General features: G+C 39.1%; 1 protein-coding gene and 1 long non-coding RNA gene across 4 annotated transcripts in view; one reads left to right on the top strand and one right to left on the bottom strand.

The window, feature by feature from the left end:
* The window catches only part of LOC113608259 (uncharacterized), a 300860-nt gene extending 283040 nt beyond the window's left edge, over nt 1–17820 (bottom strand). For 2 of the 3 annotated variants that reach the window (XR_003428279.1, XR_003428281.1), the window contains exon 1: nt 17705–17775. This is a non-coding gene — a long non-coding RNA (uncharacterized LOC113608259). Of the gene's footprint in view, nt 1–17704 lie in introns of all 3 variants that reach the window. The other variant, XR_003428280.1, reaches the window with a different exon arrangement.
* A 200-nt stretch (nt 17821–18020) lies between these two features.
* On the top strand, nt 18021–24830 carry CCNG1 (cyclin G1). Its single transcript, XM_027084376.1, is given in 9 exon segments — nt 18021–18233; nt 19310–19573; nt 21191–21444; nt 22021–22099; nt 22180–22278; nt 22505–22629; nt 22679–22699; nt 23571–23589; nt 23591–24830. Coding segments are annotated over 8 exon segments (909 nt in total). The 5' UTR covers nt 18021–18233; the 3' UTR covers nt 23639–24830.

The following is a 24830-nucleotide window of genomic DNA, read 5'->3' as shown; positions in this document are numbered from 1 at the left end:
TGCCCTTCTCAAACTCCACACAGGTTGCCTGTTGTAAATTTTACACTTATAAAAATACATATATACAGTGACTTCCCTGGCGGTCCAATGGTTAAGACTCCATGCTTCCAATGCAGGGGGCACAGGTCTGATCCCTGGTCAGGGAACTAAGATCCCACATGCCACAGTGCAGGAAAAAAAAAGATATATATATATATATATGTGTGTGTGTGTGTGTGTGTGTGTGTGTGTGTGTATACATGCACATATACATACATACACACACATATATACATATTTATAAAGCAAATGCAATTTGCATTAATAAAATTCTTTATTATTTCCTATTCATTGAAGGAACTTTTTTTCTTTTTACCTGACATCACAGTCACTTCATAACTAGCATGTACTGTGGTATCTATACAGTTGAATTCTAGGCTTTTGAACATGTTCAGCTGTTAGTAAGATACTCTCTCCTTTGATGGATCCTGTAAACCAGTTAACTGTGAAATGTTGTTTGCTCATACCATCTCTTCACAGGTAACTGTGCAAAATAAGCTATTTCAAATGAAAACAAGATAGACAACTATATTTTTCAGCCACAGAAGACGTCTTCAGTCTACTTACTTTGAAATGCATGATTTGCCTCAGCCGAGGTTAATTTTACTTTGACGATGTTCTTAGCCTCCAGGCCAAACACCCACATCATCCTACCCTCAGAAATTCCACTCACACTACACCCAAGGTCCCAGAGCTTACCAGGCTGGATTTGATCCATTTCCCAGACCAAGCTGTGTGGTATTCAGACACCCCTGATCCTCCTTCATCTGTGAGACCAGCCAGCAGAACACAGAAGCATTTGTTCAGCACAAGACCTCAGAGGCAAGAGAAGTGGGTCCTCTCTGGGCCAGTTTCTAAAATTATAATGTAGAACCAAACTAAAATGGAGTCACTTATGTCAGGGACAAAATGGAGACAGTCAATGCAGGCACAGAAAGGGAAAAAAAACAACCTCACCCAACGGAAACTTACAACTCTTCTCAGAGATCAGCAGAGGACGCCACCTAATCCCCAAATGTCAAGTCTGCTCACAGTATTTCTGGACTTCCTCGTTCCCGTGACCCAGCTACCCTGATCCAAAAAAGGAAGAAGGCCACTAGGCAACCAGTCAGCTGGAAAAGCCAAATAACTAGTGCCACATTTACCCCATAAAAAATCCCTTAGTCTGTGAGCAACTCAGAACTCATTGCTCACGTAAGCCTTGAGTTTCCCAGCTTCAGGTTGAAACTCTTACAATAAATTCATCTTCCTGCTTTGTTTTATCCAGTACTCTGAGTTTGGTTTTGTTTGTTTGTTTGTTGTGGTACGTGGGCCTCTCACTGCTGTGGCCTCTCCCGTTGCGGAGCACAGGCTCCGGACGCGCAGGCTCAGCAGCCATGGCTCACGGGCCCAGCCGCTCCGTGGCATGTGGGATCTTCCCGGACCGGGGCACAAACCCATGTCCCCTGCATTGGCAGGCAGACTCTCAACCACTGCGCCACCAGGGAAGCCCCCCTGAGTTTGTTTTTTTTGACAATAGCCTGGTGGCTGGTCCAATACAGGGCGAGAGCATGTGGTTGCCCCATACTGGTCTGTATCATCTAGATTCATCTTGCTCTTACTCCTCTTCCAATTGTGCCGTTTAAATTTCTTTCATTTCTACTTCCTCATCACTATAATGTCCCCCTGAAGTTCGGAACGTCTAGGGGCCAACATACTGAAACTGTCATAGCAATAAATAGTCTCCATAGTCTTTTCAGTAAAAAAAGATCAACTCTGTTTTAGGCCCCCAACAAGCCTTTGAAAACATCCTAGTTTCATATTAATTTATGTCAGGCCATAGTGAGTCAGTGGGACAATATTTCAAACATATATAGTATATGTGACACCTAATTCACCAACTCGAGTGTGTAAGAAATCTCACATTTATTTTTCTTTAACCCAATTCCATCATTATTTCCTTCTCTAGAGTTACATGGAAATCTGGGGAGCTTACAAGTATTGTACTTAAGAAATCAACAAAATTCATCTACTCTTCGGTCCACTGTGATTCCTGCCATTAACCTCATGTCTGATTTTGCAGGACCCCTTGAAGTGGGCGGTTCCACTGCCACCATGTCGATAGAGCACAAGGGACTTCCCTTAGCCAGTAGCCCCAGAATTCAGCTTCCTGGGCCCACCAAGGGCAGTTCCTTCTGAGGTTTTGCCACTCTCTAGATGGGGGCTAGGGCTGCAGCCAAGGTTCCATCACGTCATACTGCTGCTGTATCCTGGCCTCTTACCCTCTGGAAGTGGGGCAAGTGCTTCCTTAATCATGCAGCTAAAATCCCTCTCATGCAATCTGATGTCTGCCTTTGCTGGATCTCTGTGCTGCCCTAGAAGGAATGGGCAAAAGTACCCACCTGCCTGCTACTTCTGTCTCTGTGAATTTTCTCCAGTGGATACTGCAGTCTCAGGTCTGATGTGTGTGCTCTCTGGTTATTTGCCTTTGTTTGGCCATCACACACCCCATGCCAGAAAACCAGACGATGAATCTCTAGAGTGAAAATCACTTCATTCTTTCATGTCGGTTTTTTATTATGATACTTCAGAGACATGCAAAAGGACTGACAGCATTTTGGACTTCGTTTAAAGTGACAGTGTGGATACATGTGTTAACTGCCACTCCTTTCTGACACCCACTGAAAAAACAGTAAAAGAAATGAAAACAGTGTAATTCCAAAATACAAAGAGAATGGGAGTGGAGACAGTGAAGAAGTTAACATGTTTTTGAAAGATGAGAAGTAATTAGCACAACGGTAACTGATTTACCAGAGCTGAGAAAGCATAAACCAGGACTGCAGGAAAGAGCTTCCCCCTCCCACCGTTCCTGCCGCCAAAAAAAAAAAACCTACTCAGTCAAAAAAAGAAAGAGAAGGGAAAGTGGAGGGGAGGGGAGAGAGAGAAGCACCACAGGAATTAAAGGCTCCAGGTATCTCAGAAGACAGAGTGAAATACTGGTGATCATTTGAAACTCTGTAAAAGGAGCAGTAAACCACCCAGTTCCCCATCCCCACGTCACAGCCAGGTAATTGCTTCTCCCAGACCACCATGGACACTGCTGGGCTCATTCTCTAAAGACACTGAGGCAGAGAGATCTTGGGCTCTGGAACACGAGGCACTGAGGAGAGGGGGTGGGGCACCTTGCTGAAAACAAGTGGACTTCCCTACCTCACTCCCCAAACACTGTCAGCTGAACCTATTTTCTTTTAATTCTGCAGACAAACTATTAGAGGATCCCTTGGTGGAGAAAATGAATGCTCCCCAAGAAGCTCTATAGACAATAATTTTTGAAATAATTTTGTGAATATATCTCCCAGTTGTCTTATCACTAATATAGCAGAGGTCATTATACCCAATCATCTAGACAGAATTGACATTTTGGACCCTATAATTCTTTGTTGTGGGATCTGTCCTGTACTTTATAGGATGTTTTAGCAGCACCCCTGGACTCTAGCCAGTAAAAGGCATAGATCTTCCGCAGTGGTAACAATCACAAACATCTCCAGATGTAGGCAAATATCCCCTAGAGGGCAAAATCACGCCCAGATGAGAACCTCTGCCCTCCATTTTAAAAGCGTGGTTGTAAATGCAAGAAAAAGTAATTAAAATGTTAAGGGCTTTTATCTCTAATAAACAGAAGTGAGGGATGGGAAGAAGTGGGGCAGGGATTTGAGTCACATCGATAGATACGAAAATAGCTGTTACTATTAGTGCTAAGAAGACATAAGTGATAATTGCCAAATGCTGAAGACAAATGACTGGAGTAGTTATAGGGAAACAAGGGAAAGAGTTCAGTTTCTTCAGCTAGAGGCAGAGGGCTGCACTGTTAGATGCAGTGCATGTTATGTCATGTCAAACTCTAATATTCCAGCAATTGCTGTAATCCTCAAATATTTTAAGAGGGGGATGTCAACCCAGTGTTTGGGATTAGGAGGTGTCTGTGGGGTGCTAGTCTTGTAGGGAGAATTAATGTATTAATATCCAGGTTTTTAGGAAACTACCAAGAGGAAGAGTATTGATTTAGGATGTCCTCATTATCCGAGGATAAATAATAACAAGAAAATTACATCGACTTAAAAAGAGAATATCATTTCATAGCAAATAATGAGAAAATTTTTATAAGGATATTCATAATGAGAAGAGAAACCAAAGATTATGAAATAATTTTATCACACATTTAAAAATTATTTTATAATTACAATTAACTTCTAACACAACAAACAAAAACTGTATTAAGGGTAGACTTTGTTTTATTTTTGGCATGATTCTTTTGATAAAGTTTTCTGAGAGTAATAAGTCAGACTTTCATATTCAATTTTCAGATTTTTTGTAAAATGTTCCAGAGCTTCATCAGTTTTCCCAAGGGCCTCTCCTTATCCTTTGATATTCAAATCATTCCCTTCTGAATCATCTATCCTGTCATCATCCTTTTTACAAGGTTTGCAATTTCATTTTGTAATCCATTTGTGTCCTATTTACATTATATATTCTGCTTGACAAAGATGTTGACCTGATGGGTGGGCTAGACACAAGTGCTAATGAGTGAAAGAATCTTTGAGATGAGACTAATTTCATAAGTGTTTAGTTCATTAGTGAGTATGTTCATATTATAATCCACTACTGCAACTGTGGGGTAACTTTCATAAGCACTTGTTTAACAAGAACTCCCTGTACCTACCACAATAATCTTGAACTTACATATGAAACAAAGGCTCTGTTGTCCAGGGAATGATAAAGGAGAGTTACTCAAATATTCTGGTTAACTGATAGCATTTGGGTTTCCTTAACTTTTAACCCACAATTCAAGGGAGTAAATAGGGAGGGACAACACCACCAGTAACAGCATGTGACCAAGAGAATGAAGCAACGGTGTCTTTCTTCTCAAATCAGAATAATACTAACTGTAGCAATTCAATATTCACTTAATGCTTAATTCCTGTGAGTGTCAAAATTTGGTACCAGTAAGTAGACTGAAGTTTGCATAAAAATATCAATTATATCTATCTGTAGAACTGTTTAGCAAAGTGACAAACAATAAAATTTGGAGTAGTTCTCCCCCACCCCAGTCATGAGTAACTTTCTCAACAGGCACATACTGACCATGGAAATAATCAGACCTGGTTACACAAATGTAAATCACTTAGACTTTAAGTTCAAAATCAGCATGAATAAAGGCACTGACCATATTCTAGCAACACAGTGACTCTTTCTCCATAGAATTCTAAATGGCCTTCAAATCCAATGTCTTTTTTTGACCTTCCTTGATATATTACTTTGTTCAACATTCATCTTTCATACTGTCTAAACTTTACTAATTTTATAATTAGGTGGTTTCGGAGTTTTATAAAAGAACCCACACTGATAACACCCTGACCATTTCGGATGGCAATATATTTCTGTACAAGTTTAAGTAGAATGATAAAAAAAACTTATTAGAACATTCCCTTCAAATCCTGAGATTAGTGAGTTTGCAAAAATAAATTCTACTTTGCAAGACTTTCCATGGAAAGCTTGGCTCATTTAAGCCTTAGAAAAGTTCATGGTTCCCTTTCAGAACTGAAGAATATGTGATTGCCTACCTAATGTTATTGAAAGAGCTGCCTAAATATCTCTGCCAGAGGTGTGCTTTATTGCCTGAAATTCCCACTTTTTTTGACCTTGCCTTTTTAAAATTTGTGTATTACCACTGAGAGGTGCAGAGATTATATTTTTCAAAATAGCCACAGCCATATTTCCAGTTTTACATCCTCTTCCAGAACCTGGCAGCTCTCCATCAAGAAGTGGAACCTATTTTCCCTGTCCTTGAATTGGGCTAGGCTACCTGACCAATATAGAAGAGCAGAAGGAAAGAAGCACGACTTCTAAAACTAGCTCAGACAAGACAATATGGCTTCTGCCTGCTCTTAACTCTCTCTGTCTCTGTCTCTGTCTCTAAGTGATCACCCTTGGAACCCTGTCTCCATGCTGTGAGGAAGCCCAGCGGCCACATGAAAAGGTCACATGTAAGCATTCTGACCACAGCCAAAGCTGAAGTCTCAGAGAGCATTAAGGACACACGTCTGAGTGAGTAAGTGACCCTTCAGAGAATTCCAGCCACCAGACTCCAACCCACTCTAGCCAACACTGGCTGAGTGTAGATTTGTTAGTAAGTAAATGACATCATTATTTTACATCACTTAGCTTGGAGAGGTTTTTATGTACCCATAGATAACCAATAGGAGTAACACATTAATATTGGTACAGGTTAACTTTTCAGAGTAGCTAGCCATTTTGTAGTAGATATAAAAACCGTGAGGGGGACTTCCCTGGTGGTACGGTGGTTGGGAGTCCACCTGCCAATGCAGGGGACATGGGTTCTATCCCTGCTCTGGGAGGATCCCACATGCTGTGGAATAACTGGGCCTGTGAGCCACAACTACTGAGCCTGCGCTCTATAGCCCGCGAGCCACAACTTCTAAGCCCACGTGCCACAACTACTGAAGCCCACACGCCTAGAGCCTGTGCTCCGCAGCAAGAGAGGCCACTGCAGTGAGGGGCCCGCACACCACAGGGAAGAGTGGCTCCCGCTTGCCACAGCTGGAGAGAGCCCATGCGCAGCAGTGAGGACCCAACGCAGCCATGAATAAATAAATAAATAAATTTATAAAAACCATGCGGGATTACAACATGAAGAGAAAAAGGAAGAAGAGAGATACTGCATCAGGCAAGATTTTTTTTCTGCTTATGTCGAGTAGGCTAAAATTATAAAACTCTTAGAAGAAAATACAAGGGGAAAGTTTCATGACATTATATTTAGCAATAATTTCTTGGATATGAAACCAAAAGCGTGGGCAACAAAATAAAAAATTGGACTGCATCAACATGAGAAACTATTGTACATCAAAGCTCACTACCATCAGAGTGAAAAGGCAACCCACAGAAAGGGAGAAAATATTTGCAAATCATATATATGATAAGGGGTTAATATCCATAATATATAAAAAACACCCACAACTCAACGACAACAAAAAAAACCTGATTAAAAGATGGACAAAGGACTGGACATTTCTCCAAAGAAGATATATAAATAGTCAATAACAACATGAAAAGGCACAACATCCCTGTGAAATGGGTGTTATTGCTTTTACACAGAAGATGGAATGGATTCTCAGACAAGTTAATAATGTTCCCAAGGTCACACAGCTAGAGCTATCCTAAATCCAAAGAGGTCTTAAGTACTAGATTATACTCTACTAAGAAGAGCTTCTTGAGGTCCAGGATTATGGATGTACTTTGTTTCTGTATGCCCAGACCTAGGTCTTGGAAGACACCTAATAAACAACAGTTGAATTAAAAAAAGAATAAAAAGAACATGAAAAGATGCTTAATGTCACTAATCATTAGGGAAATGCAAGTCAAGACCACAGAAATACCACTTCTTACCCATTAAGAATGGCTCTTATAAAAAAAAAAGACAAAAAGAAAATAGCAAGTATTGGCAAGTATGTGGAGAAATTAGAACTATTGTGTGCTATTGGTAAGAACGTAAAATAGTGCAACCATTATACAAAATAGTATGGCAATTCTTCAAAAAATTAAAAGCCGAGGGCTTCCCTGGTGGCACAGTGGTTGAGAGTCCGCCTGCCAATGCAGGAGACACGGGTTCGTGCCCTGGTCCGGGAGGATCCCACATGCCGCGGAGCGGCTGGGACCCTGAGCCATGGCTGCTGAGCCTGCACATCCGAAGCCTGTGCTCCGCAATGGGAGAGGCCACAACAGTGAGAGGCCTGCGTACCGCAAAAAAAAAAAAAAAGAAAGAAAAATAAAAGTTGAATTACCAACAGTCTCACTTCAATATAAACAAAAAGACTTGAAAGCAGAGTCTCAAAGAAATATTTATATACCAACGTTCATAGCAGCACTATTCACAAAAGCCAAAAGATGGAAACAACCCAAATATCTACTGACATATAAATGGATAAAGAAATATGGTATATACATACAAAGGACTACTACTTACTCTTATAAAGGAAAGAAATTCTGACACATGCTACAACATGAATGATCCTTGAGGACATTATGCTAAGCGAAAGAAGCCAGTCACAAAAAGACAAATACTGTATGGTTCCATTTACATGAAACACTTAGAATAGTCGAATTCATAGCCAAAAAGTAGTATGGCGGTTGCCAGGAGCTGGGGAAGAGGGTACGGGGAGTTATTGCTGGGTACAGGGTTTCAGTTTGGGAAGATGAAAAAGTTCTGGAGCTGGATGGTGGTGATGGTTGCACAACAATGTAAATGTACTTAACGCCACTGAACTGTACACTTAAAAATTGTTAAAATGTAAATTTTATCTTATGTATATACTACCACAATAAAAAAAATTGGGCAAAGGCTTTGAACATTTTTCCAAATAAGATATTAAAATGACCAATAAGCAAATGAAAAGATGTGCAACATCGTTAGTTAATAGGTAAAAGCAAATCAAAACTATGAAATACTTACTAGGATGGCAATCATCAAAACAACAGATAATAACAAGTGTTGACAAGGATGTGGAGAAATTGGAACCCTTACCTATTGCTGGTGGGAATGTACAGTGGTGCGGCTACTTTAGAAAATAGTTTGGCAGTTACTCAGAATGTTAAATATAGAGCTACCATATGACCATCAATTCCACTGCTAGGTAAATACCCAACAGAAATGAAAGTATATGTCCATACAAAAACATACAAAAAGTATATGTCCATGTGCATGAATGCAGCATTATTCATAATTGCCAAAAATAGAAACAACCCTGTCATGTGTCCCCTTAAAATTCATATGCTGAAGCCCTAACGCTCAATGTGATGGGATTTGGAGGTGGGAGTCTCTGGGAGGTAATCAGGTTTGCATGATGCCATGAGAGTGGGGCCCACTTAATGGGATTAGAGAGTTCTCTCTCTACTTCCCCTGCCACCCCACCATTGAGGATACAGCCAGAAGGTAGCTATATGCACACCAGGAACCAAGTCTGCCAGCACCTTAATCTCGGATTTCTCAGTCTCCAGAACTATGAGAAATAAATATCTGTTGTTTAAGCCATCCAGTCAATGGTATTTTGTTATAGCAGCCTGAGCTGACTAAGACAAATCCAAATGCCCATAAACTGTATAAAAGATATACAAAATTTGGTATATTCATACAATGGAATATTATTTAAAAGGAATGAAATGCTGATACATGCCACAACATGGAAGAACCTAGAAAACATTATGCTAAGTGAAAGAAGCCAATTGCAAAGGACCACATATCCTAAGATTCCATTTATATGAAATGTCCAGAATAGGCAAATATATAGAGACAGAATGTAAATTATTGATGGCCTAGAGCTGGGGAATTGAGAGAAGAGAATGAAGAATTGACTGCTAATGAATATGGTGTTTCTTTGGGGGTGAAATGTTCTAAACATAGATTGTGGTGATGGTTGCACAACTCTATGAATATAATAAAATCCATTGAATTGTACACTTTGGGTGAAATGTATGTGAATTAAAATCTTGATAAAAATATTCAAAAAGTTTTAAAAATCACTTTGAGAGAAGAAATGATATATATGGTCACTTATGGAAGGCACATACATGTGAGAAGGAATTATATATTCAAAAACAAACACTTACGTCCATAGATTCATTAAATTCCTTTTAGTAATGATCTCAAATTAGAGGTAGGAAAAGGGTAGCAGGTGTGCCTTTTGTGTGGATGTCTTTCTGTAGAGTATTGGTATGATGACCTCTCCTTGGAAGAAAGGGGATTATAGTCATACTGGCTATGAAAACACCTTTTGCTTGAAATGTACAATGAATCAGAGATAAGTCTGTATGAAACATCTTTTTTTTTCAATATATAATGAATCAAGAGTAAATGTGTAAGTGTAATAAAATGTCTGATTAGAAAGATGTTTTGAGTCCTCAAATATTACCAAATTCTGTTACTCAACATTATACAAATTTTTTGAGCCTTGTGGGATGATGGACTGTGGGTGGGAGAGGCCAGAAGAACTGAGACTCTGTGTTCCACAGAGGACATTTCATTTGTATCGGTACTGACAAGATGTCCCTATTCATTCCCCTGTTTTAAAAAAATGAAAACTTGGAACCACAATAATAATTAATTCACAGCCCAAGAGAGGTTCTTAACATCACATTCCTCACAAGCAATTTCATAATAGGCTCTTTCCTTTTTCAGGTTCTTATTATTGTTAAGGGGTTTGTGCGTTAGGGAGTATTTGAATAAGCTTGCCCTTAATTTCTCAAGATAGTCCAAAAGTTATTGTGAAATAACCATCTAAAAATTAACAATAGTGAAGTCTAAGACAGAGTTTAGTTGAATAGAGGAAAGTACAATGAAGCAATGAAATTGTGAAATTCAGGATAAAATAGCATTCTTTAGTCCATGAACTTAAAATCATTTTCATAAACACATGCCACCAAAAAAAAGCATTTCTGGGGCTTCCCTGATGGCGCAGTGGTTGAGAGTCCGCCTGCCGATGCAGGGGACACGGGTTCATGCCCCGGTCCGGGAAGATCCCACATGCCGCGGAGCGGCTGGGCCCGTGAGCCATGGCCGCTGAGCCTGCGCGTCCGGAGTCTGTGCTCCGCAACGGGAGAGGCCACAACAGTGGGAGGCCCGCGTACTGCAAAAAAAAAAAAAAAAAAGCATTTCTGGAGAAGTAATTCCAGAAGGGAATGTGGGATGTTCAATGGGGAAAAATAGGAGGATGAAAAGTCCTGCCAAGTGACCCTGAATAAAATCATTTAACCTCTCTGGCCTTTCTGTTCTCCCCAAGAAAATATGGATCACCATCTGTTATGGACTGAATTGTGTCCCCCCAAATTCATATCTGACTATATTTGGAAATAGGGCCTGTAAAGGGATAATTAAAGTTAAATGAAGCCACAAAGGTAGGTCCCTAAGCCGATACGACTATTGTCCTTATAAGAAGAGGAAGAGACACCAGGAAGATGCAGATACACAGAAAAGTCCACGTGAGGACACAGCGAGGAGGTGGCCCCATGCAAGCCAAGGCAAGGTCTTAGGAGAACCCTAACCTACCGTCTCATCGACCTTGGACTTCAGACTCCAGACTGTGAGAAAACAAATTTCTGTTGTTTAAGGCAGCCAGTCTGTGGTATTTTGTGATGGCAGCCCTAGCAAACTAACACACAATCTATGCCCTGAAAATCTGGCAAGGACTTTAGGGAGTTTGAGAAAATATATGTGAAAATCCTTGGTAAACTATGAAGTTTACTAAAAATAGAAGATTTTTATCTTGATGGGAATCATCATACACTTTCATACGTAAAGGAGAGTCCGCTTAAGGAAAATGCTTCACAGAAGAAAGACTAAGGAAAAACCTAAAACATTGGTTTATGTTTGTTAGTTGATTTGTTCTAGCAACTCTCCCAGTTTATGAGGTCTTGTATCTGGCATAGTAGGAGATGAATTCCCACTTTAAAGTGAAAACAACTGGAAGACTAATTTATTATTGTAAGTAAAAAAGAGCAAAGACCTTGATAACATTGCTTCATTTAAATATACTTAGTAATTGACGTCAGCAGTATCCTGGGTTGCAATTTATTTATCTCACAGAAGTTTACTTATTTCTGCAGATAATAATATCTAACATTTAATAAGTCCTTACATATGCTACTTCTGAGTATTAGTTCAATTAATTAAACCTCTGATGTAGTACTGTTATTATTTTCCCAATTAAAATATGAAAATATTGAGAGTGGGAGATAGTAACTGGGGAAAATGAGACCCAGACTGTAGTCTGTCCCTTCATGTCTCAACCAAACCACTGCTTTTAGTTATTAAAAATTCTTCCACAGGCCAGGACTGACAGGAAATGTGTTATAGAAAAATCTATATCAATGCTATTTGGCAGTATTACTTATCACATCCACATATTTCCATGCTCACACACATTTATGGTTGTATGATGTAAATATATGTATATTTCCATTAAAAATAGAAACCTCCATAATGTGCCTAAAGTTTTTATTCTATTTGAGCTCAATCTATGTATGGCTGACTTTCAACAAAAGCTAGATATTTAAGGCTTGGATGGATGCCTTGTTCTATCATATTTTAACTACATATGGTTACATAAAATGCATGTTTTTATTTATTACTCTTACTTCAACACTGATATAAAGCTCCTAAACCTGGCAAGCCAGAATAGTTTAAATCAAGAGCAGTGCTTTGGATAATCTGAAACTGGAAATGCTGAATATAAAATAGCAATAGAAAACAAACATTTATAAAGCATGTAGTGATATTTCTTAACATCTATTTAGAGAATTTTAGGCTTGCTAAACACACATAATTTCTGCCCCTTTGTGTTGTTCCCTTCCATTGTAGTCTGTGAGTATTTGACTATATAGAAGCTTCTATAACAATACAGCTGACGGAATGCAAATTGACTAGTGTCATCTGAGAACTTAGATTGTTCTAGCAGTCAGATCCTTCTTTTTCTCTGCTGGCTCTTTCTGGTCATTACTTAAACATGCACAAGTCTAGCTCATCTCTGAAAAGCAAAATATCTCTCTCAACACCATTCCACTCTCTGTCCAGGGTCTCTATCCCTCACAGTCCAGCCCCTTGCAAGAGTGGGTCACACATTCATTGATTTCATTTTCTTTCTCTGTTGTTCATACTTCATTTCATCCTCTTTGCAGCATCAGACACTGGTGCTCACTCTCTCCTTGAAACACTTTCTCTTAACTCCAGTAACATGCCTTCTCCTTCTAGATCCCTTCAGAGACTCCTGTTCCCTAGACTCTCTCCTCAGGCTTCTCTTACCACCTTCAACTGTCCCTGACTGATCTCCTTCCATGACTCAATCACCTCCCATATTCTGATGAGTCCCAAAGTTATCAGTAGCACCAAACGTTTCTCTGGATACCTTTGGACATCTCCACCTGGAGTTCCCTCAGGCATCTCTAGGTCAACGTCTTCCCCTACAAACCTGGTCTTTTTCCTGTATTCCCTGAACTTAGCACATAAATAGACTCTTCATTCAACTTTTTGCCTGAACCAGAAATTTGAACAGTATTCTTGACTCTGCCTTCATCCTGATCACCTAACCAATCAAATCTAATCAATCACCACAATCCATCAGCTCAACCTCCTAAGGTCCCTTGAATCCATCTCCTTCCCATTCCCACTCTCACTTCCTCAGTTCAATCTTCTCATGTTTTCCTAGGTGAAGGCAGTGGCCTCTTAAACTGCTCTTCCGACTCCACTCTTGGCCCCCTCTTTCCTCTCTTCACACAGATGCCAAATGGTCATTCTAAATCACAAATCCAGTTGTGACAGTCCCTTTAAATTCCATGGTTGGTTCCCCAAAGCCTATAAAGTCCAAAATTCCAATAATGGTATATATGGTATACCTGGTCCTTCAGGATAAGCAACTGCTTCTTTCCCCACCTCACTGCTAGACTCCCCCACCTCCAACACCCTCCATGCTTTAGCCAGAGTCATCTATATTTCATTTACAGAAATCAACGTAGTCTCTCTTTCCTCCATGCCTTTGCACATACTGTTGCTTTTGTCTGGAATGCCCTTTGCACCAACCTCTTCACTTGGCTGCATCAAAACTCAGATCACGAGTTAAAGAGTTAAAAGGCTAAAGAAATGAGGAAAGTGGTGACCTCAGGCAAGGAAGGCTGACCTAGAGAACAAAAGTTCAGACCTATGAGATCCCTAAGGGACAAAAAAGCTAGATTAGAAAGTACTTCATTTCCCAAAATTCAACTCTGTCAAAATCTTTTGTAAAGGGGTATGTGTGTGTGTCTGGGTGTGTCTGCATGCACTTTTGTGAGGAAGATTAGCAGTACAGGCAGAGACCTAAATAAGGAAGGGAACTATTATCCCTCCCCATTCCTCCTTCTCCTACCAAAGCAGCAGACCCCAGAGACACCTTCAGTGTGGGCTTCAGACTAGAAAGAGATGCACCTGGAGAATGACCCAGCTGATCCTACCAACCCCTATCTTCACAAAACACAATAGCCAACACACCCTATGGCCCAAAATTGTAACATTTTCAATCTGGGACTACAAAACACAATGGTTTGGCACCTAGAAAGTTCTCAATAAATATTTGTTGAATGATGAGACAAACAGAAAGTAAATAGGCAACATGGGCAAAATGTTGATGATTACTGAAGTTGGGTAATGAGTTTAAAAGGTTCCAAAATAAAAACTTGTCTTTAAACGCTGTAAAATCCAAATTCAAGCTATGTGTTAAGAATATTTAGTAAACAGTAAAAAGTAGCTGCTAAACAGGAGATATACGAGATATTCCTCATTTCTGAACATAATAATAATATCAGAGTTGTTAGAGGACTAAATAAGATCATGTGTGTTTAAGTTCAGCACACAGTCTGGCACTTGGGAAATACATAACAAATGCAAACTCTTATCGTTATTGGCTGATCTTGGCTTTGGGCCCTGTACTCAACAGAGCCTATGGCCATTAGACTAAATGCTAGCAAGTGGGGAGATCTGTGTCTAATGTCTCCCAGTGCCTTTGCATAGCAGTGGTTACTTGACAAAGTTTATTTTTCCACTGAATATAGTAACATCTCAATTAATTGGAAAGGGTTACTTTATCAGAGATAGCTAGAATCTCTGAAAGGCAAGATATACCTGACATTACTAATCTGTTTTCTTATGTATCCTTTTCCCTGCCTCCCCATCACCACCCAAACTACACACAATTTCTCTGCTATCCCAGGGGCTAATGAAGACTCCAAAAAGCCACAGCCAAGCAAGTTCTCTTCTAAGACAGAGCAGATGCACTAGAGAATAGTTGGAGAGGTGGAGGGGGCCATAATTAGCTCCAGGAAGGATCAGGAAGTAGAGCGGAAGAGACTGAGCTGAGATCTTTGGATCCTCACTTTTTCAGCCCTCATCACAGTTGGACAAGCCCACATTCAAAAGTTCTGGACATTTGTCAGGGAGCCTCAACAGAGGGTGAGGTGCAAAGACTCCTCCAGTCTCTAGGATGGAAACAGAACCAACGAGGAATTTCCCTGGTCAGGGCAGCATTTGACAAGCCACCACTGTTATACCTGCTTGTTACAATTTTTGCTGCTCAAGGCACTTCTATAATCTGCAGTGTAGAGAATATGATTAAATCCTCCTGCCTTGGATTCTTGCCCAGCCTTGAGGCCATTATTCTGAGCTTCAGTACTTGCTGCACTTAACTGCTGATTAAGAAGAAGGTGTGAAGATGGCAGCTGAATATATCACTGAGCCTAGAAAATACCCTGGAAGTCAGTCCTTTGAAAGATTCCTGATAGACTCATTACTAAATCTGTAAGTCTTTAAAAATAAATCACAATTAACAAAAGGCTCATTTTTTTTCTTTTACAACAGTACATAATTGAGTCTTACATTTGCACATTTTGCTAATTAGGACTTTAAAATTATTTAAATGATAGTCTGTATTCTAATATTATGCAATAAAATTGACAGTGGAGGTGAGGGGAAGGAGAAAAGGTAAAAAATGTCCATTTGATCTGATTTGTATTGAATCAATGTTTCTTCAGTGCTATAGAAACAATTTTTTTCATGCAGGTAATTTCAGATTTTAATAAAAAGTAATAAGATCCTAACGTAAGAGAAAACATTTTTATTACATAAACAATGATATATTACCTAAAGCTGCATGTGAAAATTTTAAGTATAAAAAAGGCATAGAAATTAATACACATGGGACTTCCCTGGTGGTCCAGTGGTAAAGAATCCACCTTACAATGCAGGTGACGTGGGTTCGATCCCTCGTCAGGGAACTAAGATCCCACATGCCATGGGGCAACTAAGCCTGTGTGCCACAACTACTGAGCTCGCACGCCTCAACTAGAGAAAGCCCACACACCACAACTAGAGAGAAGCCCGGGCGCCACAACGAAGAGCCCATGCACCGCAACGAAAAATCCTGCATGCCCCAGCGCAGATCCCACATGCCGCAACTAAGACCCAACGCAGTCAAAAATAAATAAATAAATAAATCTTTTTAAAAAAAGAAATTAATACACACAATTTAGATACTTTCATTAGTGTTAAGTAAACAACTCCAACACTCCCATTCTAGAAGACTAACTCTGACAATAGATAAAACAGAATTAAATGTATGTTAAGCAAGACATTTCAAAAGAAATGTTAGTAATTTAATAATAAAGGTTACCATTTATCAAGTACTTACTGTGCTCTGGGCACAATGCCTACCTCTTTAGGTACTTTGCATTATTTAATCCTCTCAATAACCCTGTGAATAAGGTATTTTTACTTCCTATTTTTTAATAAAAGAAAATGGAAACTCAATGCGATTAAAAACTTGCTAAAAGTCATGTACCTAGTTAGTAGACTGTGACTTGAAAATAAATCAGTTTATATTGCCCACAAAACTACACAATCCACAAGGACAGGAACCAGTATATTCTGTCCTCCACTGACACATATTACGTGTTCAACAAGTAGTGAAAGAGTGCATGTGTACATACCTATATTCCTAATTTTGTTACTAATTTTGTTCCTTTGTTACTAAAGGAGAAACATTTACATTTGTAAACTCACACATTATTGTAAAAAGAACTTTTTAAATATTTTTAATTGCCCATTTATATTCATTACGTGAGTTCTTTTTCAAGGATGACCAAGGCCTCTTCCCCATTTGAAACACAGAGGTTTGACAAACTGACCTAGTGATGTGGCTAAGGTAATATTTTAGGGCATTAACTTTTTCTCTCAGGTTTTCCCTTCCCCTTTCTTTCCACAACTCTGCTCCCATTTCAGGTCTTGGTTCTGTGTCATTGCCTCAGGGAAGCACCCGGCAGGGCAAACAGCAAACATGCCAGCAAATCTTTCAGATTTTAATTTTTTCAAAGCCCAGGTAGCCACTAACCAGGAAGAGACCATGAGAACAGAGACATCAAAGTACAGTCCACCAGAACTGATAACCAATTCCTTGTTCACCAATCCTCAGGCCCTTTTAATGTAGACCCTTCCCATTTGTGACAATAGGGAAAGAAAGAGGGAAGGAGTGAGTCCAGGAAGGCTTCAAGCTAACTATTTTTCCACTTACCAGGCAAAGGCTCACAATCAGAGATTAAGTTCATGGACAGCAAGTAAAAAGACTAATATTGCTTCACACACGGATCTGTGAACTCAGATTCATAAGCACTACAATTATTTTTGTCTACTTATTCCTCTTGAGTCAACCACACTGTACCTTTCATTTTAAGCCGATGAAGAACTACCAACTTTTCTAATTTGTTCAAAAATCAAATTCAGGAAATTGGTAGGAGACCAAGAATGTACGTAGCCCAACTCCACCCTTTGATAAATTATACAAAAAAGCAAAACAAGGCAAGGAACAAGTGATTTCCAAAGCTCACACGGAGAAACTTCTGGAGATTTAATAAACCACACCATAGAATATCCACCACCTCTCCAACTGCAGTGAAAAACCAGGCCTTTTTTTTTTTTTTTGTGGAATCAGACACTGTATTTTTAGAGAGAGCAAAAGCACTCTACTAAACCGAACGGAACGAAAACTCCCAGTACATTCTGGAACGATATTCTGGCCAATCCGCCCGCCAGCAGAGGCCTTACCGGGCCTGGGTTGGTGCGCGCAGCGTTCAGCTCCCCCTCCTCTTCATTGAAGACACTCGGGGAAATCCTCCAATGAGAGACAGTTAGAGGTAGGGGGCGTGGTCTCAAGGGGCGGAGAATTTGACTCCGGGATAGTGAAAAGCGTGTGCTGATTGGCCGGACTTCTTCCCTCTACGGACCAGCCCTCTTTGGACAGCAGGAGCCATCTATCATAAGACTTACACCAATCAGCGGCGAAAATGCCTCCCATGTGCCCCTCCCACCGCAGCGAGAAAACCCCGCCCTCCAATATATTACTCAGGAGGCCAGGCGCGGCCCCTTCGGCTCCGAGCAGACCCCAAGGAGGGCAGTGTCGTCTCGGCGGCGCTGTAGAGACCTCCACCCAAGACGGCTCCCCCTCCCCGGGCCTCTCCCGTCTTGCCCGCGAGCCCACTCGCCTCATAGGCCTCTCGGTTCTAATATCTTGGGGTGAGGTGAGAGCAGGCCCGGGGAGGGTGGTTACCGCTGAGGAGCTGCAATCGCGATCAAGGTGAGCTCGGATTTCGGGGTTGACCTCGGAGTGCGGGTAGGGAACAAGGTTGGGGGGCGCGGGGTGAGGGGTAGGTCTCGAGCCCTTTTCCTCGGTTAACTCTCCCCGAGCAACAAGTTCAGGCTAGTACGAGCATGGAGGGGCGGGGCCAGATGCGACCTCCTGAGATGTCTTAGTGTCTTATGGGCCCGATCCCAGCCCAGGGGCCAAAGAGTTGGACCCTTGAAGTTTGCGGTTCTCCATCTGCCCACCCTTTCCGTCGCGCAACCCTAAGGATTCTTTCTGCCTCCCTGTCTTTCGATTGTTGCGAGGAGGGACCGTCCGTGTGTCCAGGGCTTAGCCCGTGCCCGCAGCAGGCACACAGTAGATGTTCAGTATTGTCTTAAATTAATGAAACTCCCAGATTCCTCTTGCAGGCTGGATTAGCCTTCCGCCCCCACTGCGTGCACCCATAACTGCCTTTAAGCTTCCTTTCCTAACATCAATAAAAGTTAACAGTTACTGAGCAGTGAGTGCCAAGCACTATGCTAAACTCTTTAGTTGAATCATCTTGGTTAATCTTCACAGCCATTCAAAGAGGCAGATATGCCTCGTTTTACAGACTAGAAGTAAGCTCATTAATATTGCCCAGTGTTTATTAGGCACCTACTGTATGTGCTAAGTACCTGTGTACCTAGATGATCTCATTCATTCCTCACAAGTGTCTGTGAAATAGGTAATAACCTTATACCCACTTTACGGACTAGGAATTGAGGACTAAGAAAAATTTACTAACTTGAAGAGTTCACATTGTTAATAAATGGCAGAATACATGCTACCATCTAATTTCAAAGTTTGGGCATGAAGATTTGCATTTTTTTTCTTTAAAAAGCCATGGCTACTGCCCTCTAGGAACTCACAATTTAGGATGTGACCAACTGGTTGGGGAGGTGGAGAATTACAGATGGCATTTTGCAGTGACTTAGATTCACTAATAGCATTGAGAGAGGGGAGACTTGTGTTATAATGCACCTGGCACAACACAAGGCAGGAGGGGCTGTTCTTTCACTCCTTTCTGGGCTTTGTTCTATATATAGATGATAGAGGTACTGACAACAACTGACTCTCAGAAACTGCTACACCAGCTGAATGCCCTGTTGGAACAGGAGTTGAGATGTCAGCCAAAGGTCTGCGGCTTGAGACTAATTGAATCTGCACACGATAATGGCCTTAGAATGACTGCAAGACTGAGGGACTTTGAAGTAAAAGATCTCCTTAGTCTAACTCAGTTCTTTGGCTTTGACACGGAGACATTTTCTCTAGCTGTGAATTTACTGGACAGATTCCTGTCTAAAATGAAGGTACGTCTAAAGCTACATTACCCTGAGTATTTCGTGGTTTTGTTCAATGTGTTTTGGAGGTGGTATTGCTAGCTTTGGGCTGGTATTCATAACTTTTTTTGTTTTCAGCAAGTAGCCAAAACATTATGGTAATTCTGTGTACTACAGCACTGATGAAATCCTTCCTTTTAATTAAGAGTGATGCATCATTTATTCAACTTACTTTCTGACATTGAAAAGTAGTCTAATATCAAATAATTAATTGCAGAGTCTCCCAGTAGGAGAGTTGGCTGTTGTTTTTAAAAGTCTTTTTTGATAGGTTGGGTGTTTTCATTTATTTACTGTTGTTTCTAAATTTTAAGAAATGTGTTAGAGGCCGAATGCTAGATTGGGGGTTAAGAATTAGACTATATTTCTTTTTTTTTTTCCCTTTTTGTTGATGCTGTCAACCGTCTGGTCATAGAGTATATTTCTTGATCTCTATTCATATAGAATAAAGTTCTAATTGTTTTAGCCTTAAATTTACCCAAGTCATGCTTATGCTTGTCATTTCCAGCCTAAGTTTGCATATAATAGAGAGTATCTTCTGAAGGAGCATTTATATATAGTTATTTCCCTGTATTGGATAAGCAGGACATCTGTGTAACTTTCAGAGCTTAATTGTTACAAATACATCTGACTTCTCTGTGTGCCAGTGGTCATCGGTAGATAATGAAATAACGTGGCAGTTAAAATGCAGCTCATCTTTTAGTCCTCAGTACCTAACAGAATGCATCATATATGGGAGGAACTCAATGTGTATTGAATGGTTCAAGAAACTTTTTCAATAGCCTAATTAAACAACTCTTTAGACACCATGTGCAGGCACTACCTTTGACTATAAATGTTACATAGATGAAATACATCTATCCCTTAAGTGTATTATAATCTTAGTGGCAATAATGTTTGCATTGATAACTATTATATAGTACAAGGAATAATAAGAAAAATAATTACATTATACCTCAAAAGAGGCATAAATGTATTGCTGAAGGGGTTCTAAGAAGAGGAGAGCACAAATACTGGTAAAGGCTTCATAAAGTTTCCGTTAAGCGGAACTTAAAGTGGACAGAATTTTGACTGTGACAAATTTTGTAGACATTCAGAAAATGATGAATAAATTTAAAATACTGGTAGTGAATAGAGCTTTACAGGCAGAGTAAACAGTATGTGCTGTAGTATTTAAAAACATTTTACATGTGTTACTACAAAGAAAACAGCCTGGAAAAACACAACATTCTGGAAAGAAATTTTGTGCATAAGCTGTAAGGTATTTCAGTCCTCATATAAGCCTTTGACCTAGTAGCTTATTGCTTATCGTTCTGCACTGATTTAAACAAACCAAAAGAAGTACGAATTGTTATGTGCTGAAGCCACACATTACACTGAAACTTAGTCTGTTTGCTCAAAAATTGGTTCCAAGTGGGTACATATGGTTAAGAGGCTACAGTTGAGGTATCAGTGGATCTTGTTAAGTCCTTCACAGCTGAGAAATATACCTCAAAGATACATTTTCGAAGTGATAGGTTGAGTTCTAGATTATCCTTTATGTTTTTTTAACTGAAATAAGGTAAAGACATGGACTTACTGTCTTTTTAGGTACAACCCAAGCACCTTGGGTGTGTTGGACTGAGCTGCTTCTATTTGGCTGTAAAATCAATAGAAGAGGAAAGGAATGTCCCATTGGCAACTGACTTGATCCGAATAAGCCAGTATAGGTTCACAGTTTCAGACTTGATGAGAATGGAAAAGATTGTGTTGGAGAAGGTGTGTTGGAAAGTCAAAGCTACTACTGCCTTTCAGTTTCTACAACTCTATTATGCACTCCTTCAAGAGAACTTGCCATATGAAAGGTATGTGATGTTTGTTTTTAACAAAGCAGATTTGGAAATCAGAATGATGTTGTCCGGATGTTAAATAAAATCAATATCCTGGGAGAATTCCAGTCAAAATAAGTAAAGTGACAGCTAAGCTCCTTGAGTTTCACTTCACCCTCCAGCAGAAGTGAGAAGACTTTTAGTCAAAAGTAGCTTCTTGAAGTCTGTGAATTCTAAAGATGGACATTTCAACTTTTTTTAAAATTACGTTTTCCATTTATAGACAAGTTAAGTTATAGAACCTAGTAGGTAAGCATCTAACACAGATGTATGGAAAAAGGAACTTCAGATTCAAAAATAGATTTATTAAAATGAAAAGAAACCTTGGGAGTTGTAGCATGATACTTTTTTTTTGGCCCAAATCAGTTAAAATTCATATATGGTATCCTTAAGAAGTTAATGTTTCTGAAGGAAGGGAAATTCTTCGAATAATTCACTTTCTATGATAAGTGTACATAAAGTTCACTTTAAAATTGACTTATTTTTCTAAAAATTTCTTTTGACTTGATGTAAAATTATCTATATAAAATTAATTTCATTTTCTTTTTAAAGGAGGAATAGCCTTAATTTTGAAAGACTAGAAGCTCAACTTAAGGCATGCTACTGCAGGATCATATTTTCTAAAGCAAAGGTAAATATTTTATAAAGATTAAACCTATTTATATACCTACTTTTATATTCAACATTTACTTTAAAATTTATCTCTTTTAGCCATCTGTGTTGGCATTGTCTATCATTGCCTTGGAGATCCAGGCACAGAGGTGTGTAGAGTTAACAGAAGGAGTAGAATGTCTTCAGAAACATTCCAAGGTATGTCAAGGTCATAGCCTAAATCCTGTTGACAGCTGTAAAAGCAACTAAACCACTTGTTCCTAAAGTAAAATGAGATGTCCTGTGTTTATCTGACACTTAAGTAGCTTATCCTCAAATTTTTTTGACGAGGAAACACACATGTTAATAAGATTGCAATTATTACTATAATTAAATACTGTAGGACTTTTATTTTAAAGAATATATTTTTTTAATTTATTCACAGATCAATGGCAGAGATTTGACTTTCTGGCAAGAGCTCGTATCCAAGTGTTTAACTGAATATTCATCAAACAAGTGTTCCAAACCAAATGTTCAGAAGTTGAAATGGATTGTTTCTGGGCGTACTGCACGGCAACTGAAGCATAGTTACTACAGAATAACCCACCTCCCAACAATTCCTGAAATGGTCCCTTAATTGGTAAATTTGGTTCATAGTTTTTCTCCATGTAGAGAGACTTTTCTAATGCTATAATTTTCTTCTGCAATTCAAGAATTTAAATCTGCATTATTTTAAAAAAAATGGAGTTGGACTAGCAGAGGGGAAAATGACTTCTCTGATCTAGTCAGCTTGTATTTGAGGACATTTACTACATTCAAGGTACAACACCCTAAGAGTAAGGAATTCTCTTAACCTTTCATATACATGTTAGCCATTTCATTAAATTTTCAGCTTAAAAAGCAGCATCGTTAATAACCTGGACTTTAAAAGTAGCACTAAAACAGTATTTTCTTTTTTCAATTTCACATCATTTTGCTGTATGTAGACTTAGGCTTTGGCTCATTTAAAGTTACACGAGCCTGAGTGAGGGAGCAGGACCAAAAGTTTGAACCATACATTGAACTAATTTGAGACTGTTAGCTTATTAGCAAAATCAGTATGAACTTGGGTATTGTACTTAAAAAGTAAGTTGCGGCAGGTGGTCTCTACATTGAGTGTCTAGAAACTGCCAGGATGTCTCAACTGTATAGTGTATCATTATACATCTCAACTGTATGTGTATCATTGCTATAGTAGTTGAACACTGGAAAGTACTTACATGCATAAAAAATGTAAGCCTCCTCACAAATATATGATATACATTCTTGCCATCTAAGTTTAATTCATGTTGGTGATTTCTTTCTTCCTACTCAAAACTAAATATTAACATAGAACACATCTACATAAGACGTGATTGTTAGTCTTAGATATTTTCACAGGTAGTAATATTTGTGGTAGATTTCTGATAACTTGATTTTTTTGTTTATTAGGATTGGCAGACTTCTGATAACTTGATTTTTTTGTTTATTAGGATTCTTACAGCCAACAAATAACTCTTCTGAAGCCTTTCTCCACAATCCTGAGCTGTGGATTCCATAATGTTATAACGGATTTAAGCTGTGAAGCCTCAAAATATCACAAGTAGATTAACATTGGTGTTCTCAGATTTGGGAAAACTGCCTAATTAACATTACCCTATAGTGGAATTACTCACATTTGAATTCACCTGTGAAGCATACAAATCAAAGCTAACAGCATAAATGTGAAATGCTAATGACAAGCCTGGGAAGGTAAACTGTGAATCTTCATTTCTAACACTGATCCAACTTTCTGTATTGGGTCAATATATTGTATTTAAGTGGTGTTAAAAACGGTAACCTACTTAATTTAAATTTAAACTTTAAATTTAAATATGAGGTTTACATCAAAACCACCACTTCACAAATGCACTTTTAAGGCATAATAAGGGTCAGTATTCTAGGCAGTGAAAATGGTTTCTTGGCACCCATAATGCAAGTAATATGTAATCCAGAGATGTGGACTTTATTGCTACATGGGAGTCACATTTAAATTTGAGGGCATTTTATATAAAGCAAAACTACAGACCTATTAATTTCAGCATATTAAGTTATCTTTAATATTTTTCTAGAAAACAGGTGATGTTCATATCCATGATTTAAAAAGTTTTATACAAAATTTACTGCCTCAGTCTAGTCCCATCAAGAAAATTAGTTTTTACTGTAGTAGTAACTCAAATTAACCTCACTCTGAAAACTTTGATTTAACACTCCAGAAGTTTTTACTAAGCACTGTTTTTATGAAACTGCCATTGCTTCTAATTTAGAGTTTTGCTTAAAAGGGAGAGAATATACTTTCATTAATTGCCCCTACTGTGCCAAAGGAAAGTATTAAGAAAGGTAAGTAGGCATCTTCATAATTATAAGGTTGCTGAGGTAGTGTTCAGGATTTCAGTGAACCTAAGGAGATCTACTGTGTTAAAGTGTCAGTTAATGTAATGTGTAGCCTGAATCCATCCAGGATGGCTATACCCAAGTTTGACATCATGTTATGGGGAGATATGCATTGGAAAATAAACCAAAGAACCACAGTGTATCTTATACTTTTGTAAACCATGTTTTATGGATAACTTTCCAGTTTTCCCAAAAGACTGATAAATTTCAATATTTTGAATACATCAGTGTTAATTTTGAGTTGGCAGAGGTAACCTAACCAACTACCATTATGTTTTGGTACTAAGGGATATACCTTTCAATAAAGTTACTGAAATGCA

Source organism: Aethalodelphis obliquidens, unplaced genomic scaffold (genome assembly GCF_003676395.1).
Source record: "Aethalodelphis obliquidens isolate GAN/ISIS:26980383/991018 unplaced genomic scaffold, ASM367639v1 scaffold52, whole genome shotgun sequence".
Lineage (NCBI taxonomy): Eukaryota > Metazoa > Chordata > Mammalia > Artiodactyla > Delphinidae > Aethalodelphis > Aethalodelphis obliquidens.
This window is presented reverse-complemented; position numbering and strand designations above follow the sequence as displayed.